Source organism: Pelophylax lessonae, assembly GCF_965119305.1.
Source record: "Pelophylax lessonae genome assembly, chromosome: 2".
Classification (NCBI taxonomy): domain Eukaryota; kingdom Metazoa; phylum Chordata; class Amphibia; order Anura; family Ranidae; genus Pelophylax; species Pelophylax lessonae.
Genome location: NC_138769.1, coordinates 22,171,512 through 22,192,363, shown reverse-complemented (window position 1 = coordinate 22,192,363; position 20,852 = coordinate 22,171,512). Strand labels below are relative to the sequence as shown.

The following is a 20,852-nucleotide window of genomic DNA, read 5'->3' as shown; positions in this document are numbered from 1 at the left end:
TCCTTTTGGGGTGCAGTGAACACAATCTTTGTGGGGTGCAGTGAACACAATCTTTGTGGGGTGCAGTGAACAAAATCCTTTTGGGGTGCAGTGAACACAATCTTTGTGGGGTGCAGTGAACACAATCTTTTTGGGGTGCAGTGAACAAAATTCTTTTGGGGTGCAGTGAACACAATCTTTGTGGGGTGCAGTGAACATAATCTTTTTGGGGTGCAGTGAACACAATCTTTTTGGAGTGCAGTGAACACAATCTTTGTGGGGTACAGTGAACACAATTTCATACTTCTGAAGATTTGAGGGTGCTGCCTGTTCCATACTCCTACTCCTCATCCATCCTTTTAGGGGTACAAACAATAGTAATTGGGGCCTAGTGTGGTTGTGTACGTGTGAGATGCATACACTTTTTGGATCATATTTCCTATTCCGCTATTCAATAAAAACCTTTGGGGATCAATTAAATTGCGGGATAGTCTGTGTCGGTACGTGTGAGATACACCTTTCAAATTTTTGGGGCGCATCTCATACTGCCGAGGTTTTGAGGGTGCTTCAGTCTGCCTCCTGCCTGCTCCTCCTACTCCTCTTCCTCATCCTGCCTTTAGGGTAGAAAAAATTGTAATCGGGGCCTAGTTTGTGTTTGTACGTGTGAGATACACCGTTTTGTAAAATTTGTCCTATTTCGCTATTCAATATACACCCTCTTTGAGTGTAAAAAATTAAATTGCGGGATAGTCTGTATCAGAGCCTGAAGCGAGGCATAAACCTTCTCAACCTGAGCACAACCTGCATGATCAGGCATCTAAGTGCAAAGCACGAGCTGCAGTGGAGTAGACACCTTCAAAACCAAGAAACGTCTCTGGCTCATCCTGCTTCCTCTTCTGCTGCAGTCTCGGCCGCTCCAGCCACATCTGTAGTGATACCGGCACCTGCCACCCCGCAAACAGACGATCTGTCAGCAACACCACCACCTGGGTCACCAACCATCTCCACAATGTCCCGTGGAAGCGTTCAGCTTTCCATCTCCCAAACACTTGAGAGGAAGAGGAAGTACCCCCCTACCCACCCGCGATCCCTGGCCCTGAATGCCAGCATTTCAAAATTCTTGGCCTTTGAAATGCTGTCATTCCGTCTGGTGGAGACGCACAGTTTTAAAAACCTTATGTCGGTGGCTGTCCCACAGTACGTCGTGCCCAGCCGCCACTACTTTTTCCAGGCAAGCCATCCCTTCCCTGCACAACCAAGTGGGGGAAAAAATCAGGTGTGCACTGTGCAACGCCATCTGTGCCAAGGTCCACCTAACTACCGATACGTGGACCAGTAAGCACGGTCAGGGGCGTTATATCTCCCTAACGGCACACTGGGTAAATGCAGTGGCGGATGGGCCTGAGGCGGATAGCAATTTGGCGCATGTCCTTCCACCACCGAGGATTGCAGGGCGCTTCAGTTTGCCTCCTGTTCCTAACTCCTCCTACTCCGCTTCCTCATCCTCTACCGCCTCCTCATCCGCACAGCGTAACACCTTCACCACCAACTTCAGCACGGCCAGGGGTAAACGACAGCAGGCAGTTTTACAACTTGCCTGTTTGGGGGACAAACCACACACCGCGCAGGAGTTGTGGAGGAGCATGGAACAGCAGACAAATGAGTGGTTGCTGCCAGCGAGCCTCAAGCCCGGCCTGGTTGTGTGCGATAACGGGCGAAATCTCATAGCAGCTCTGGGCCTAGGCGGTTTGACGCACATCCCTTGCCTGGCGCATGTGCTGAATTTGGTGGTGCAGAGGTTCCTTAAAAACTACCCCGATATGTCAGAGCTGCTGCAGAAAGTGCGGGCCGTCTGTGCGCACTTTTGGCGTTCTCACCCTGCTGCTGCTCGCCTGTCAGCGCTGCAGCGTAACTTCGGCCTTCCCGCTCACCGCCTCATTTGTGATGTGCCCACAAGGTGGAACTCCATCTTGCACATGCTGCAAAGACTGTGCCAGCAGCAGCAGGCCATAGTGGAGTTTCAGCTGCAGCACGCACGCGTGAGTCGCTCTGCGGAACAGCACCACTTCACCACCAATAACTGGGCCTCCATGCGAGACCTGTGTGCCTTGTTGCGCTGTTTTGAGTACTCCACCAACATGGCCAGTGCCGATGACGCCGTTCTCAGCTTAACTATCCCACTTCTATGCCTCCTTGAAAAAACAATTCGGGCGATGATGGAAGAGGATGTGGCACAGGATGAGGAGGAGGAAGAGGAGGAGGATGAAGAGGTAACATTTCCAAGGCTTTCAGGGCAGTCATTTGCAAGGGGCTCCGAGGGTGGGTTCCTGCACACACAAACGCCAGGGACACAATTGTCCAGCAGGGGCACAGTTCTGGAGGATGAGGAGGAGGAGGAGGAGCTGGAGGAGGAGATGGAACCATGTTCACAGCAGGGTGGCACCCAGGCCAGCTCATGGCCATCACTGGTGCGTGGCTGGGGGGATACAGAGGACACGGACGATACACCTCCCACAGAGGACAGCCTTTTGTTGCCTCTGGGCAGCCTGGCACACATGAGCGATTACATGCTGCAGTGTCTCCACAACGACCGCCGAGTTGCCCACATTCTAACTTGTGCTGATTACTGGGTGGCCACGCTGCTGGATCCCCGTTACAAGGACAACGTACCGTCCTTAATTCACTCACTGGAGCGCGATCGCAAGATGCGCGAGTACAAGCGCACGCTGGTAGACGCGATGCTGCTGGCATTCCCATCTGACAGCGGGGCCACAGTGGAAGCACAAGGCAGAGGAGGAGGAGGAGGAGGAGGTCGCCAACGCAACCAGGGCACCGCCAGCACCTCAGAAGGCAGGGTTAGCATGGCCAAAATGTGGAAAAACTTTGTCAGCACGCCACAACAAACAGCAGCACCAGCAGCTCAGATGGAACGTCTTAGCAGGAGGCAGCATTTTACCAACATGGTGGAGCAGTATGTGTGCACACGCCTACATGTAGTGAATGACGGGTCTGCCCCCTTCAACTTCTGGGTCTCCAAATTGGGCACATGGCCTGAGCTTGCCCTTTACGCCTTGGAGGTGCTGGCGTGCCCTGCAGCGTGCCCTGCCCTTCCTCATCCTGCCTTTAGGGTAGAAAAAATTGTAATCGGGGCCTAGTTTGTGTTTGTACGTGTGAGATACACCGTTTTGTAAAATTTGTCCTATTTCGCTATTCAATATACACCCTCTTTGAGTGTAAAAAATTAAATTGCGGGATAGTCTGTATCAGAGCCTGAAGCGAGGCATAAACCTTCTCAACCTGAGCACAACCTGCATGATCAGGCATCTAAGTGCAAAGCACGAGCTGCAGTGGAGTAGACACCTTCAAAACCAAGAAACGTCTCTGGCTCATCCTGCTTCCTCTTCTGCTGCAGTCTCGGCCGCTCCAGCCACATCTGTAGTGATACCGGCACCTGCCACCCCGCAAACAGACGATCTGTCAGCAACACCACCACCTGGGTCACCAACCATCTCCACAATGTCCCGTGGAAGCGTTCAGCTTTCCATCTCCCAAACACTTGAGAGGAAGAGGAAGTACCCCCCTACCCACCCGCGATCCCTGGCCCTGAATGCCAGCATTTCAAAATTCTTGGCCTTTGAAATGCTGTCATTCCGTCTGGTGGAGACGCACAGTTTTAAAAACCTTATGTCGGTGGCTGTCCCACAGTACGTCGTGCCCAGCCGCCACTACTTTTTCCAGGCAAGCCATCCCTTCCCTGCACAACCAAGTGGGGGAAAAAATCAGGTGCGCACTGCGCAACGCCATCTGTGCCAAGGTCCACCTAACTACCGATACGTGGACCAGTAAGCACGGTCAGGGGCGTTATATCTCCCTAACGGCACACTGGGTAAATGCAGTGGCGGATGGGCCTGAGGCGGATAGCAATTTGGCGCATGTCCTTCCACCACCGAGGATTGCAGGGCGCTTCAGTTTGCCTCCTGTTCCTAACTCCTCCTACTCCGCTTCCTCATCCTCTACCGCCTCCTCATCCGCACAGCGTAACACCTTCACCACCAACTTCAGCACGGCCAGGGGTAAACGACAGCAGGCAGTTTTACAACTTGCCTGTTTGGGGGACAAACCACACACCGCGCAGGAGTTGTGGAGGAGCATGGAACAGCAGACAAATGAGTGGTTGCTGCCAGCGAGCCTCAAGCCCGGCCTGGTGGTGTGCGATAACGGGCGAAATCTCATAGCAGCTCTGGGCCTAGCCGGTTTGACGCACATCCCTTGCCTGGCGCATGTGCTGAATTTGGTGGTGCAGAGGTTCCTTAAAAACTACCCCGATATGTCAGAGCTGCTGCAGAAAGTGCGGGCCGTCTGTGCGCACTTTTGGCGTTCTCACCCTGCTGCTGCTCGCCTGTCAGCGCTGCAGCGTAACTTCGGCCTTCCCGCTCACCGCCTCATTTGTGATGTGCCCACAAGGTGGAACTCCATCTTGCACATGCTGCAAAGACTGTGCCAGCAGCAGCAGGCCATAGTGGAGTTTCAGCTGCAGCACGCACGCGTGAGTTGCTCTGCGGAACAGCACCACTTCACCACCAATAACTGGGCCTCCATGCGAGACCTGTGTGCCTTGTTGCGCTGTTTTGAGTACTCCACCAACATGGCCAGTGCCGATGACGCCGTTCTCAGCTTAACTATCCCACTTCTATGCCTCCTTGAAAAAACAATTCGGGCGATGATGGAAGAGGATGTGGCACAGGATGAGGAGGAGGAAGAGGAGGAGGATGAAGAGGTAACATTTCCAAGGCTTTCAGGGCAGTCATTCGCAAGGGGCTCCGAGGGTGGGTTCCTGCACACACAAACGCCAGGGACACAATTGTCCAGCAGGGGCACAGTTCTGGAGGATGAGGAGGAGGAGGAGGAGCTGGAGGAGGAGATGGAACCATGTTCACAGCAGGGTGGCACCCAGGCCAGCTCATGGCCATCACTGGTGCGTGGCTGGGGGGATACAGAGGACACGGACGATACACCTCCCACAGAGGACAGCCTTTTGTTGCCTCTGGGCAGCCTGGCACACATGAGCGATTACATGCTGCAGTGTCTCCACAACGACCGCCGAGTTGCCCACATTCTAACTTGTGCTGATTACTGGGTGGCCACGCTGCTGGATCCCCGTTACAAGGACAACGTACCGTCCTTAATTCACTCACTGGAGCGCGATCGCAAGATGCGCGAGTACAAGCGCACGCTGGTAGACGCGATGCTGCTGGCATTCCCATCTGACAGCGGGGCCACAGTGGAAGCACAAGGCAGAGGAGGAGGAGGAGGAGGAGGAGGTCGCCAACGCAACCAGGGCACCGCCAGCACCTCAGAAGGCAGGGTTAGCATGGCCGAAATGTGGAAAAGCTTTGTCAGCACGCCACAACAAACAGCAGCACCAGCAGCTCAGATGGAACGTCTTAGCAGGAGGCAGCATTTTACCAACATGGTGGAGCAGTATGTGTGCACACGCCTACATGTAGTGAATGACGGGTCTGCCCCCTTCAACTTCTGGGTCTCCAAATTGGGCACATGGCCTGAGCTTGCCCTTTACGCCTTGGAGGTGCTGGCGTGCCCTGCAGCCAGTGTATTATCTGAACGGGTATTTAGCACGGCTGGGGGCGTTATAACAGACAAGTGCAGCCGCCTGTCCAGAGACAATGTGGACAAGCTCACGTTCATTAAAATGAACCAGGCATGGATCCCACGGGACTCTTCTGTACCTTGTGCAGAATAGCAATGGATACCGACCTTACCCACCCATTGTTCCATTTTTGCTCTTTCTCACTCTTTTGGGGTGTACCCTCATTTAAAATTTGTGAAAAGAAGCAGTGTTGGCTACCTCGTCCTCCTCCTCAGGGCCAGATTAACGTAGGGGCTATTGGAGCTGCAGCTCCAATAGCCCCTACCTTTTATATAGGCCCCGGGTTGGCCATATTCACTGTTACCGCTCTTCTGTCACTTGTAAACACAGAAGTCTGGCTTCTATGCTCGCTTCCCCAGGCAGCACCCTCAGAACCTCCCCACACAGCGCGAAGGCCGGACAAGGAGGGACAGTTGCCGATGCATGGATGTGTTTATGGGCTTCCTCCTCTGGGTGCATGCCAAGGCACGGCCCTTAAGGCCCTTTAAAATCCTCAGCACCAAGCCCATGATGCTCTTAATCCGGCCCTGGTCCTCCTCCACTGCCGCTTCCACCTACACCGCCCATAGGTGTGCGCAGCCTATTGCATTAGGGTGTGCACCCCAAAGTTGAAATACACATGCATGTGTTTGCCTACATGTACATGGCCCCGATACATTACTCTCCCTGCTGGCAAAGAGAAATAGAGCAGAGCAGGTCCGAGGGAGATCTTTCCCATCTCCTCACTGGCAAACAGAGTGATAATGCTATGTGCCCTAGGTGATTAGGGTGTGCCCAGGCACACCCGGCACACCCTGTGCGCACGCCTATGACACCGCCACATCCACCACCACCTCAACCTCCCTCCTACTCCATATGGGCCTCGTCCTTCAGAGATGAAGAACATTGTTTTATTTTTCTGTTTTTTTTTTTGTTGTTTTAAGTTATTTCCCTATCCACATTTGTTTGCAGAGCACTTGCCATGCTCTTAATTACGTTTTGCTGCCATTTGCAGCACTCTAGCCCTTTCCTTTGGTGTTTTAGAGCCATTTTAGTGCCTGAAAGTTCGGGTCCCCATTGACTTCAATGGGGTTCGGTGTCCGGGAAAAGTTCGGCAAAAGTCCGGGACACGGACCCGGACTTTTTTTTAAAGTTCAGCCGAACCGGTGGAACACGGACATCCAGGTGTCCGCTCAACTCTATTCATAAGCAGATAAAACACTTCCAATGTTCCAGATAAACAACCGCATTCCTTAGCCTAAATAATGCAGAGAAAGGCAGCCGTTCAGTTTGGCTAGTGTGGATACCAGCGTGGTACGCGCACTTCCGCATGCGTTCCACTGCTAACCGGACATGGCGTCACTGAGGTGCCGAAATCTGAGTGTCCCCATTGGAAGATTCCTCACTCTATAACAAAATACAGAAATCTATAAATTTATTTAGATGTGTAAATTATACATCGAATTAGGTCCAAGTTAGCTGAATCCTACTGACACTGTTAAAGGCATATAGGCTTCAATAGCCTCTGGTCACAAAAGGGTTAATCCTGGGTCTCTAGTGCAGGGCTTCCCAAACTTTTTTGGGCCGAGACCCACTTCTGAATACAAATATTTTTCGGGACCCACTTGCAGCCATTTTCACATCACAGTGCTCCTTTACACATCACAGTGTTATAGTAGTGCGGTATGACTTAACTGGTTCCCGACCGCCCGTCGCAGTTTATATTTGTAAATTACTTTACTATTGCTTTAGGCCTGGGTAACATGTATGTTGGTTGGCGGCCCACATTTGCACAGGCATAGCAGCCCATTGATTTGAATGGACTGCTATGCCCTCTCGTTTTCCGCAGAAAAAATGTGCATGCAGCATTTAAAAAAATGCAGTGGCCTTGAAATCCATCCTGCTTTTGCACCATGCGACTTACCTGCAGTTCCTGCACTGGCAAGCTTTCTGCGTTTTTGTATACATGGGCCCAGCATTTAAAAACACAGTTGGTGGAAAAGCAGGATGGATTTCATGGCCATTGGATTTTTTAAACTTCTGCATGCACCTTTTTTCAGCGGGAATCAATGGGCTGCTATGCCTGTGCAAATGTGGGTCGCCAACCAGGCCTAAAATAAGTCATCAAGCAGTGTCTGGCCTACCTGGTAATGACTGGTCCTGGCGCTCGGCTCCGATCCGATGGCCTGGTCATTAAGGGGGCAAATCCTTGCGGTCCAGTAGTGGTTAAACCTGCAGGAGGAGCGGTGTTTTTATCTATGAATTACTTTACTGTTGCTTTAGGCCTGGTTTACATGTATGCGGGTTGGTGGTTCCCATGTATGTGGGTTGGTGGTTCACATGTATGCGGGTTTGTGGTTTACATGTATGCGGGTTGGTGGTTCACATGTATGCGGGTTGGTGGTTCACATGTATGCGGGTTGGCGGCCCACATTTGCACATGCATAGCAGCCCATTGATTTGAATGGGCTGCTATGCCCTCGTTTTCCGCAGAAAAAAGGTGCATGCAGCATTTTAAAAAATCCAGTGGCCTTGAAATCCGTCCTGTTTTTGCACCATGCGACTTACCTGCATGGCAAGCTTTCTGCATTTTTATATACGTGGGCCCAGCATTTAAAAACAGTTTACGTGTGCAGGAACTGTAGGTAAGTCCCATGATGCAAAAGCAGGATGAATTTCAAGGCCACTTTTTTTAAATGCTGCATGCACCTTTTTTCAGCGGAAAACACAGGCATAGCAGCCCATTCGAATCAAAGGGCTGCTATGCCTGTGCAAATGTGGGTCGCCAACCAGGCCTAAAATAAGCCATCAAGCAGTGTCTGGCCTACCTGGTGACTGATCCTGGTGCTCAGCTCCGATGCGATGCACTGCACTCTGATAACTGCTCCACTCAATCCGACTCCTACCCCGAGGCGCCGCCTCCCATACAGAACAGCACACACGGCAACCGGCGGTGTGGGAGCGGCAGTGGAGCTCAATGCCCCGCCTGCCTGCTCCTAACACAGTGCGCTGTGTGTGAATACTTTTGTTAGTTAGCACAGTAATCAAGGTGGTATATTTTTATTTCTGTATGACTATGAGATTGTTTTTGTGGATATAGGCCAAGTACCTGAGTCACTAACCAATGAGCAACCCAGTGAACAACCAAAACCAGAAGAAGGTGAAAATGAGGAGGAGGAGGAAATGGAGGAGAAGATTCCAGAAGACTTCTACTACGATTATGAGAGCATCTGCTCCCAGCCGTACATCACCCCGGACTCAGGAATCCCAAGTGGAGTCCTCCAACTCCTGTATCCTTCTAAATTCAGAAAGAAGAGTCTATTATACTCCACAGGGGTCTATCTATAAAGGCTGAACAAGGGACCATAGTCCAGGTGCATCACTTCTGTAGAGAGAAGGTAGTATCTGTTATACAGAAGAACCTGGACCAGGTGGGTCATCTCCTGTATTTTTTTCATGTGGAGAACAGGTAGGATCTGTTCTTCAAAGCCTAGGTGGATCACTCGCTATAATCTTACAGTGGAGAATAGGAATAGTCAGGGCAGCCATCAGAAATTTCGGGGCCCCTCACACATTTTTAGGCACGGACCCCTCTGGGCCCGATCACCAACATTCCCCAGGGCCCGCCCTCTGGCCGTCCCACTGAATCCGCCCACTGGCCATCCCACCGAGTCCTTCAGTGCACCCACTTCTATTTTACCACTCTTATAACTTAATACATAAAAATTAATCCTATCCAGCAAAGAGACATCCTCATATATTCAGCAAAGAGACATCTCAATCCAGTAAAGAGACATCCCCATATATTCAGCAAAGAGACATCCCAATCCAGCAAAGAGACATCCCCATATATTCAGCAAAGAGACATCTCAATCCAGTAAAGAGACATCCCCATATATTCAGCAAAGAGACATCCCAATCCAGTAAAGAGACATCCCCATATATTCAGCAAAGACACATCCCAATCCAGTAAAGAGACGTCCCCATATATTCAGCCTAAAACATCCCAATCCAGTAAAGAGAATCCCCATATATTCAGCAAAGAGACATCCCAATCCAGTAAAGAGACGGCCTCATATATTCAGCAAGGACACATCCCAATCCAGTAAAGAGACGGCCTCATATATTCAGCAAGGAGACATCCCAATCCAGTAAAGAGACGGCCCCATATATATTCAGCAAGGACACATCCTAATCCAGTAAAGAGATGGCCCCATATATTCAGCAAGGAGACATCCCAATCGAGCAAAGAGACATCCCTTCAGCTGCGTCAGCTTACTCTGCAGCCGCCCTGCTTTAGCAATTGCTAGTTACTACAGCAGCAACAACTCTCAATGGTTGGGGCCTGGGCGGCCGGGCCCCTCTGAATGCCCGGGCCCCCTTCATGTGTATGGGCTGTCCCCCCCGATGGCTGCCCTGGGAATAGTTCCCTAGAAAGTGCTAATGTACAGAGGCACATAGGCTATGGGGGTCAACTTCCTTATTCTTCCTGTAGAGAACAGATAGGATCTGTTGTACGGGGAGGCATAGCCCAGCTGGGTTATCTCCTGTAGTATTCCTGCAGGTTACAGGCAGGGTCTGTTGTACAGGTAACATAACCCAGGTGGGTCACGTTCTGTAGTCTATCTGTAGAGAAGAGGAATAGTTCCCTGGAGAATAGGTCTGCTGTACAGAGGACCATAGTCCAGGCACGTGAACTCCTTTCCTATACAGGTAGGATCTGTTGCACTTACAGGGGACCATAGCCCAGGTGAGTAATTTCTTGAAAATAGTGCTGCCGTTTAGAGGAACATATCCCTGGGGGGGTCAGCTTCTTTGTTCTTCCTGTAGAGAACATGTAGGGGTCTGTTGTACACGGGATGTAGTCCAGGTGGATAAGTTCTTGTAGTTTTTCTGTAAAAAACGGGTAGGGTCCAGAGTACAGGGGATGTAGTCTGGGTGGATCAGTCCCTATATTCTTCCTGTAGAGAACAGGTAGGGTTGGTTGTACAAGGTTTATAGTCCAGATGGATAAGTTCTTGTAGTTTTCCTGTAAAGAACGGGTAGGGTCCAGAGTACAGGGGATGTAGTCCAGGTGGATCAGTCCCTATATTCTTCCTGTAGAGAACAGGTAGGGTTGGTTGTACAGGGTTTGTAGTTCAGGTGGATCAGTTCTTGTAGTCTTCCTGTAGAGAACATGTAGGGGTCTGTTGTATAGGGAGGTGTAGTCCAGGTGGAACAGTCCCTATATTCTTCCTATATAGAACATTTAGGGTATGTTGTACAGGAGATGTAGTCCAGGTGGACCAGTTATTGTAGTCTTCCTATAGAGAACGGGTAGGGGGTCCGTTGTATAGGGAGGTGTAGTCCAGGTGGACCAGTTCCTGTAGTCTTCCTATAGAGAACAGGCAGGGTCCATTGTACAAGGGATGTAGTCCAGGTGGATCAGTTCCTGTAGTCTTTCTGTAGAGAACAGGTAGGGACTAGGGATGATCGAACGGTTCGGGTCGACCATCGGTTCGACCCGAACATTGGATGTTCGATATTCGGCCGAATACCGAACTTTTTGCGGCAAAAGTTCGGTATTCGGCCACCAGAACCGCCCAAAATGCACTGGGACAGGAACTGGGCTTTAAAAGCCCGTGATTGGCCCAGAAACGTCTGCAAAAGCCAATGAGGGGGCAGGAGTCTCCTAGGAACGTGATTGGAGTGACTACGGGGACCAGAGGCCAATCAGGAGTGAATACGCCCCACACTATATAAGATGGCCCCGCCTAACCCCTAGCACAGTTATCCAGAGCCTGTTGAAGAGAGTTGAAGCAGTTCTGTCTGACTCCTGCTTGCTACACTACATTTCCTACATATCGAGTGGTTCTAAAGCTCCATATAGCAGAATTGTATTTAGCTTACAGCCAGTGTAGTTAGATACAGCGATTGTGCTGGTTCTTAGAGTTAAAAAAAAAAAAAAAAAACTTAAGGGACAGTGTCAGTCTTCTGCTGTATGGAGCTTTCTATTTAGTGGAAAGGGATATCTAGTGTAGTTAGGGAACTTTGTACTACATTAGTTAGATTTGAAAATTTAGTTTCTGTAGGGAAAGTGTGAGGGTTCTGTTTAGTGAGCACGTGGCACAGTGCTGCTGTATCACAGCAGGTATACGTGCTTGCTAGGCAGCAAAATACAGTGACAACTTAACGCCTGTTGTTCAAAGCGTTAGGTGCACTGTACAAAAGCCTTTGCAACTGTGCGTGACACGCAACTGCTGTGCTGTATCCAGCGACAACTGTGGGTCGCATAGCAGTGTGCGTTTTTCACCGCACACAGTTGCCAACGCATCAGTGACAACCTAACGCCTGTTGTTCAAAGCGTTAGGTCCACTGTGCAAAAGGCTTTGCTACTGTGCGTGAACCGCAACTGCTGTGCTGTATCCAGCGACAACTGTGGGTCGCATAGCAGTGTGCGTTTTTCACCGCACACAGTTGCCAACGCATCAGTGACAACCTAACGCCTGTTGTTCAAAGCGTTAGGTCCACTGTGCAAAAGGCTTTGCTACTGTGCGTGAACCGCAACTGCTGTGCTGTATCCAGCGACAACTGTGGGTCGCATAGCAGTGTGCGTTTTTCACCGCACACAGTTGCCAACGCATCAGTGACAACTTAACGCCTGTTGTTCAAAGCGTTAGGTGCACTGTACAAAAGCCTTTGCAACTGTGCGTGACACGCAACTGCTGTGCTGTATCCAGCGACAACTGTGGGTCGCATAGCAGTGTGCGTTTTTCACCGCACACAGTTGCCAACGCATCAGTGACAACCTAACGCCTGTTGTTCAAAGCGTTAGGTCCACTGTGCAAAAGGCTTTGCTACTGTGCGTGAACCGCAACTGCTGTGCTGTATCCAGCGACAACTGTGGGTCGCATAGCAGTGTGCGTTTTTCACCGCACACAGTTGCCAACGCATCAGTGACAAATATGCCTGGTAGACCAAGAAAAGGCATACGTGGCCCTGCTGCGGAAAGGGGCACAGCTTCTAGGGTGTCTAGAGGCAGGGGTGGACGTGGTGGTCAGTCCTCAGCCAGGCCACCATTTGGATTGTTCTCCGGCAGTGGCCAAGCTATACGTCCACAGTATGTACAGGAGGTGGTGGACTATATGAACAAACCCTCATCATCGGCATCATCTGCAACTACAGTGACCCAGGCAGAGAAAAGTGGTCAGTCTTCTGCAGTTGTCAGAACAAATACAGATGAGTCCATGTCCACCTCATGTCCTCCCTTAGACCCAATTTCAGACATGGCAGAGGAGTCAGCTGAGCTGTTTGACCACAGTGTCGGCCATCTACTCCAGCCTGATGCTCAGTCCTTTATGGAGTCTGATGTTGGGTCTGAGTTTGAGGAGGAGGCAGAGCAAACAAGAGGGGAGAGCAGACGGCCTACTCCATCTAAGGCCGCACCTGTTGTCTCCCAGGCCAGGCCTGATGCTCAGTCTTTGATAGAATCAGATGTTGGGTCTGAGGTTGAGGAGGAGGCAGAGCAAACAAGAGGGGAGAGCAGACGGCCCGCTCCATCTAAGGCCGCACCTGTTGTCTCCCAGGCCAGGCCTGATGCTCAGTCTTTGATAGAATCAGATGTTGGGTCTGAGGTTGAGGAGGAGGCAGAGCAAACAAGAGGGGAGAGCAGACGGCCCGCTCCATCTAAGGCCGCACCTGTTGTCTCCCAGGCCAGGCCTGATGCTCAGTCTTTGATGGAGTCAGATGTTGGGTCTGAGGTTGAGGAGGAGGCAGAGCAAGCAAGAGGGGAGAGCAGACGGCCTACTCCATCTAAGGCCGCACCTGTTGTCTCCCGGGCCACTATACACACCTCATCTTGCTGGGCCTTTTTCGAGACATCCCATGCAGATAAAACAGTTGCGATCTGCAAGATTTGTAAGAAGGGTATAAAACGTGGCAAAAATGTCAACCACCTGGGTACAAGCTGCCTAAACAGGCATTTGACAACCCACCACTCGGCCCGTTGGCAGGAGCATTTAAAGAACCCACAAAAGGGCCAAAGATTGGTCAGTCGGCCTCCTAGTTCTCCTCGCGCTCCTCCTCATGCTCCATCTGCTCCACCTGCTCCACCTGCACATCAGTCTGTTCCTGGCCCTGCTATAGTCACTCGTCACCTGTTGGCAGCCTCCACTGGCAGGGATGATGATATAGCAGGCAGTGTCGCATCTACCTCCAGCACACCACCAGCTGTATCATCTAGACGCCAAATTTCGATTCCACACATGCTGGAACGAAAAAAAATGTATACTCCCCGCCACCCACATGCCCAGCGTCTAAACAGTAGTTTGGCTAAACTACTGGCTCTGCAACTATTACCATTTAACCTGGTAGAGTCTGCTCCCTTCCGTGACTTCGCAAAATGTGCAGTTCCACAGTGGCAGGTGCCAAGTCGGCATTACTTTTCCCGTAAGGCCCTGCCATCCCTATACCAACATGTGGAAGGCAATGTAGTGTCATCCCTGGCCAAGTCAGTCAGCCGTAAGATACACTTGACGGCTGACACTTGGTCAAGCAAACATGGGCAGGGACGGTACATTTCTGTCACTGCTCACTGGGTGACACTGCTTGCCAGTGGAAGGGATTGTAGCCAGGGCTCGGTGCTGCAGCCAGTGTTGCCCCCACGTCTGCAAACAGCTGGTGGTGTCGCTGATCCGGGTAGATCGATCACTTCTACCCCCTCCTGCTCCTCCTCCTCTACCTCCTCCATGCCCTCCTCTGCAGAATGGTCCTTTGAATATGATGAGATACCACGTAAACGTTCAAAGGGCTATTCTATGTCTCAGGCCAAAAGGTGTCACGCAGTGCTGCAGCTTGTGTGTCTAGGGGACAGGCAGCACACTGCCCCTCAGATTCTTGGGGCTCTGCAGGCACAGGCCCAGAGGTGGTTGACACCACGCCAGCTGCAGCCAGGGATGGTGGTTACTGATAATGGGTCAAACCTCCTGGCCGCCCTTCGTCAGGGAAAGTTAACCCATGTGCCATGCCTGGCGCATGTCCTGAATCTCGTGGTACAGCGGTTTTTGAACTCGTACCCGGGAATGCAGGATGTGCTAAGGATGGCAAGAAGGGTGTGCAGTCACTTCAGGCGGTCGTACAGTGCCACTGCACGTTTGGCCGAAGTGCAGCGCGAGTTTCACCTGCCGGTACACCGCCTCATCTGTGACATGCCCACCCGCTGGAACTCCACCTTGGCTATGCTGCAGCGCCTGTACACGCAGCAGAGGGCCCTCAATGAATACCTATGCGAGTACGGCACCAGCACTGGCTCTGCGCGCCTGGGCTTCTTTTCACCACGGCAGTGGCTTTTGATTAAGGATGCATGCGCTGTCCTCTCGCCATTTGAGGAGGCCACAAGGATGGTCAGCCGGGACAGCGCATGCATCAGTGACACCCTACCGGTACTGTTTTTGTTGGAGCACACTCTGCGTGGCATTATGGACAGGGCACTGGAGGCAGAGCAGCAGGAGGAAGAGGAGGACTTCCTTGCCTCTCAAGGCCCCCTTTATCCTGAGAATCCTGACCCCATTATGCCTAGCTCCCAGAGGCCCGAGCAGGATCCAGGGGTGGAAGAGGAGGAGGAGGACGATTCTGCGGGAACTTTTGCAGGGTTTGAGGAGGAGGAGGAGGAAGACATGCGGCAATCTGCAAGGCCTAGTTTGACTCCCTCGGGACACTTTGGAGTAGTACGTGGCTGGGAGGAGGAGGAGCCCGTTGAAGATAATGTCGTTATGAGTGACCCCGAGGAGTCAGCTTCTCAGGCCTTCGCTAATTTGCGACGCATGGGAAACATCATGCTCCAGAGCCTGCGAAAGGACCCCAGAATCAAGGCCATTAAAGAGACTAACCACTATTGGTTGGCCACCCTACTTGACCCCCGGTACAAGTGTAAAGTCTCGGAGCTTTTCCCATCCACCCATAGAGTCCACAGGATCAAATCCCTTGAGGACAGTCTCAAGAGGAATCTGGTGAACATGTTCCCCGACTCCCGTAGGGTGCAGGGGCGGGGACAACCTACCATGGATTCTACTGGTGGTCACGAGAGGAGCGTTGGAGAAGGCGTGCGGTTGACGGATGCCTTTCGGTCTTTTTTTAGTCCTCACCGCCCAGGCCTCTCAGCTGCCACATCGCATCGACACCGTCTGCATCACATGGTGGACGATTACGTGAGGGCACAAAGTGACACAGAGGGCTTTTCATGTGACGAATCCGATCCACTGGCATACTGGGTCTTAAGATTAGACCACTGGCCAGAACTGGCCCAGTATGCCATGGAGTTGTTGGCCTGCCCTGCTTCCAGTGTCCTATCGGAACGGGCATTCAGCGCAGCAGGAGGATTCGTCACAGACCATCGAACTAGACTCTCCACCGACTCAGTCGACCGTTTGACATTCATTAAGATGAATCAGTCGTGGATATCAAGCTTTGATGCACCTGATGCAGACCTTGTAGACTAGGCTATCGTTGTGATGTGGCAGTTGAGCCTCAGTTTAAGCCTGGACCATGGTGCCACCCTCAAACCCTCCTCTCATTCTCTTTACGTTCACAGAACCTCATTTTGGTTATGACAAAAACGACAATGTTTGCGCACCTGTTCCACAGGTGCACACCTTTACAATTTTTGGGCCTCCTTCAACACCAGCTCTTTGGGGTTAAGGTGGGGAGGCTATGCTAAAACAAAAACGACAATGTTTGCGCACCTGTTCCACAGGTGCACACCTTTACAATTTTTGGGCCTCCTTCAACACCAGCTCTTTGGGGTTAAGGTGGGGAGGCTATGCTAAAACAAAAACGACAATGTTTGCGCACCTGTTCCACAGGTGCACACCTTTACAATTTTTGGGCCTCCTTCAACACCAGCTCTTTGGGGTTAAGGTGGGGAGGCTATGCTAAAACAAAAACGACAATGTTTGCGCACCTGTTCCACAGGTGCACACCTTTACAATTTTTGGGCCTCCTTCAACGCCAGCTCTTTGGGGTTAAGGTGGGGAGGCTATGCTAAAACAAAAACGACAATGTTTGCGCACCTGTTCCACAGGTGCACACCTTTACAATTTTTGGGCCTCCTTCAACACCAGCTCTTTGGGGTTAAGGTGGGGAGGCTATGCTAAACAAAAACGACAATGTTTGCGCACCTGTTCGACAGGTGCACACCTTTACAATTTTTGGGCCTCCTTCAACACCAGCTCTTTGGGGTTAAGGTGGGGAGGCTATGCTAAACAAAAACTACCATGTTTGCGAACCTGTTCCACAGGTGCACACCTTTACAATTTTTGGGCCTCCTTCAACACCAGCTCTTTGGGGTTAAGGTGGGGAGGCTATGCTAAAACAAAAACTACCATGTTTGCGAACCTGTTCCACAGGTGCACACCTTTACAATTTTTGGGCCTCCTTCAACACCAGCTCTTTGGGGTTAAGGTGGGGAGGCTATGCTAAAACAAAAACGACAATGTTTGCGCACCTGTTCCACAGGTGCACACCTTTACAATTTTTGGGCCTCCTTCAACACCAGCACTTTGGGGTTAAGGTGGGGAGGCTATGCTAAACAAAAACTACCATGTTTGCGAACCTGTTCCACAGGTGCACACCTTTACAATTTTTGGGCCTCCTTCAACACCAGCTCTTTGGGGTTAAGGTGGGGAGGCTATGCTAAACAAAAACTACCATGTTTGCGAACCTGTTCCACAGGTGCACACCTTTACAATTTTTGGGCCTCCTTCAACACCAGCTCTTTGGGGTTAAGGTGGGGAGGCTATGCTAAACAAAAACTACCATGTTTGCGAACCTGTTCCACAGGTGCACACCTTTACAATTTTTGGGCCTCCTTCAACACCAGCTCTTTGGGGTTAAGGTGGGGAGGCTATGCTAAACAAAAACTACCATGTTTGCGAACCTGTTCCACAGGTGCACACCTTTACAATTTTTGGGCCTCCTTCAAAGCCAGCTCTTTGGGGTTATGGTGGGGAGGCTCCGCCAACACCAAAACTACCATGTTTGCGCACCTGTTCCACAGGTGCACACCTTCATAATTTTTACGCCTTCTTCAACACCAGCTCTTTGGGCTTACAGTGGTATGGCTCCGCCAACACCCAAACAACAATTTTTGCGCACCTGTCACACAGATGCATATCATTGTAATTTTTTTCCTTACAAAGGCAATTATTGCTTTCATTACCAGCACTTTCATAGGGATATGGTGTCAAGGCATCGTCCGCACCACCAAATGCCCAATTTTTAAGCATCCTTTACTTCTATTCAAAGTCAAGAGACAACAGTATTCATCCAAAACATCTCTAATCTTGTTCACTCTGCACTACATTGTGGCCCCTACCCCTAACCCTCAATGTATCCGTGCATATATGTCTGTTTCTTGTGAGATTTCAAGTTAAAGTGCACCAAACACCATTTTACATGAAATAAAGTGCAATTACATACATCTTTGGACTTCTTGAAACATTTGGTAATAAAAGCCCCATTGTGGAAATACACCCGTTAATTATATGCACATTTAAAGAGACAGCACCTTTTTCCAAAAAAACCTCTAATCTTGTTCCCAGTGCACTGCATTATGTCCCCATCATACACATTGGCTGAGCCGTTGATTAGGAGCAAAAGAAAGGTGCGGTTAAGCAAAAAAGTCATTTTTGAAGGTTTGGTATGCTGTAATTCTGGTTCTGGACATGCTACAGAGCTGAAACTTCACAGGTACAACTTTTAGACCCCCCAGACACTAAATCCAAAGAAATCTCTTTTTTTTTTTTTTTTTTTTTTTTTTTTTTTTCAATAATTGGCTATCTATCAAAAACGACAATTTTTAAGAACTTTTTTTTGTGTGATTAATAGTCCCTGGGGCATGACCCAGAACCCTAGGCACTTTTTAGGGGCATTTATTGGGTTTTAGGGCTTAAAAATGGTGTTTTTTGATTACAGAAGTTCGGGTCCCATTGATTTCAATGGGGTTCTGAAATCCGAACCGAACTTTCGTGAAGTTCGGGTGTTCTGGTCGAACCGAACTTTTCAAAAGTTCGATCATCCCTAGTAGGGACCATTGTACAGGGGATGTAGTCCAGGTGTATTAGTACCTATAGTCTTCCTGTAGAGAACAGGTAGGGGGTCAGTTGTACAGGGGATGTAGTCCACGTGGATCAGTTCTTGTAATCTTCCTGTAGAGAACAGGTAGGGTCTTTTGTACAGGGAAACTATTTCAGGTGGATTAGTCCCTATAATCTTCCTGTATAGAACAGGTAGGGTTGGTTGTACAAGGTTTATAGTCCAGATGGATAAGTTCTTGTAGTTTTCCTGTAAAGAACGGGTAGGGTCCAGAGTACAGGGGATGTAGTCCAGGTGGATCAGTCCCTATATTCTTCCTGTAGAGAACAGGTAGGGTTGGTTGTACAGGGTTTGTAGTTCAGGTGGATCAGTTCTTGTAGTCTTCCTGTAGAGAACATGTAGGGGTCTGTTGTATAGGGAGGTGTAGTCCAGGTGGAACAGTCCCTATATTCTTCCTATATAGAACATTTAGGGTATGTTGTACAGGAGATGTAGTCCAGGTGGACCAGTTATTGTAGTCTTCCTATAGAGAACGGGTAGGGGGTCCGTTGTATAGGGAGGTGTAGTCCAGGTGGACCAGTTCCTGTAGTCTTCCTATAGAGAACAGGCAGGGTCCATTGTACAAGGGATGTAGTCCAGGTGGATCAGTTCCTGTAGTCTTTCTGTAGAGAACAGGTAGGGACTAGGGATGATCGAACGGTTCGGGTCGACCATCGGTTCGACCCGAACATTGGATGTTCGATATTCGGCCGAATACCGAACTTTTTGCGGCAAAAGTTCGGTATTCGGCCACCAGAACCGCCCAAAATGCACTGGGACAGGAACTGGGCTTTAAAAGCCCGTGATTGGCCCAGAAACGTCTGCAAAAGCCAATGAGGGGGCAGGAGTTGTACAGGGGATGTAGTTCAGGTGGATCAGTTCTTGTAGTCTTCCTGTAGAGAACATGTAGGGTCTATTGTACAGGGGTGTAGTCCAGGTGGATCAGTTCCTGTAGAGAACTGGTAGGGGTCTGTTGTATAGAAAGTATGTAGTCCAGGTGGACCAGTTCCTGTGATCTTCATGTAGAGAACATGTAGGGTCTGTTGTACAGGGGGTGTAGTCCAGGTGGATCAGTTCCCGTAAAGAACAGGTAGGGGTCTGTTTTATAGAGGGGGTGTAGTCCAGGTGGACCAGTTTCTGTAGTCTTCCTGTAGAGAACATGTAGGGGTCTGTTGTATAGGGGATTTAGTCCAGGTGGACCAGTTCTTGTAGTCTTCCTGTAGAGAAGAGATAGGGTCCGTTGTACAGGGGATGTAGTCCAGGTGGACCAGTTCCTGTAGTCTTCCTGTAGAGAACATGTAGGGTCTGTTGTAAAGGGGATGCAGTCCAGGTAGACCAGTTCCTGTAGTCTTCCTGTAGAGAACATGTAGGGTCTGTTGTATAAGGGGATGTAATCCAGGTAGTAGAGTCTGTTGTACAGGGGATGCAGTCCAGGTAGACCAGTTCCTGTAGTCTTCCTGTAGCAAACATGTAGGGTCTGTTGTATAAGGGGATGTAATCCAGGTAGTAGGGTCTGTTGTATAAGGGGATGTAGTCCAGGTGGACCAGTTCCTGTAGTCTTCCTGTAGAGAACATGTAGGGTCTGTTGTACAGGGGATGTAGTCCAGGTGGACCAGTTCCTGTAGTCCTCCTGTAGAGAACATGTAGGGGTCTGTTGTATAAGGGGATGTAGTCCAGGTAGACCAGTTCCTGTAGTCTTCCTGTAGCAAACATGTAGGGTCTATTGTATAAGGGGATGTAATCCAGGTAGTAGGATCTGTTGTATAAGGGGATGTAGTCCAGGTGGACCAGTTCCTGTAGTCTTCCAGTAGAGAACATGTAGGGTCTGTTGTATAAGGGGAATTAGTCCAGGTAGACCAGTTCCTGTAGTCTTCCTGTAGAGAAGAGGTAGGGTCCATTGTATAGGGGATGTAGTCCAGGTGGACCAGTTCCTGTAGTCTTCCTGTAGAGAAGAGGTAGGGTCCATTGTATAGGGGATGTAGTCCAGGTGGACCAGTTCCTGTAGTCTTCCTGTAGAGAAGAGGTAGGGTCCATTGTATAGGGGATGTAGTCCAGGTGGACCAGTTCCTGTAGTCTTCCTGTAGAGAAGAGGTAGGGTCCATTGTATAGGGGATGTAGT

At 50.3% G+C, this 20,852-nt stretch overlaps 1 protein-coding gene across 1 annotated transcript in view; it reads left to right on the top strand.

The window, feature by feature from the left end:
* The window catches only part of CFAP44 (cilia and flagella associated protein 44), a 118,952-nt gene that overhangs the window by 28,743 nt on the left and 69,357 nt on the right, over nucleotides 1–20,852 (top strand). The window contains exon 4 of the mRNA XM_082245470.1: nucleotides 8,727–8,916. Coding sequence (XP_082101596.1) covers nucleotides 8,727–8,916 — 190 coding nt within the window. The remainder of the gene's footprint in view (nucleotides 1–8,726; nucleotides 8,917–20,852) is intronic.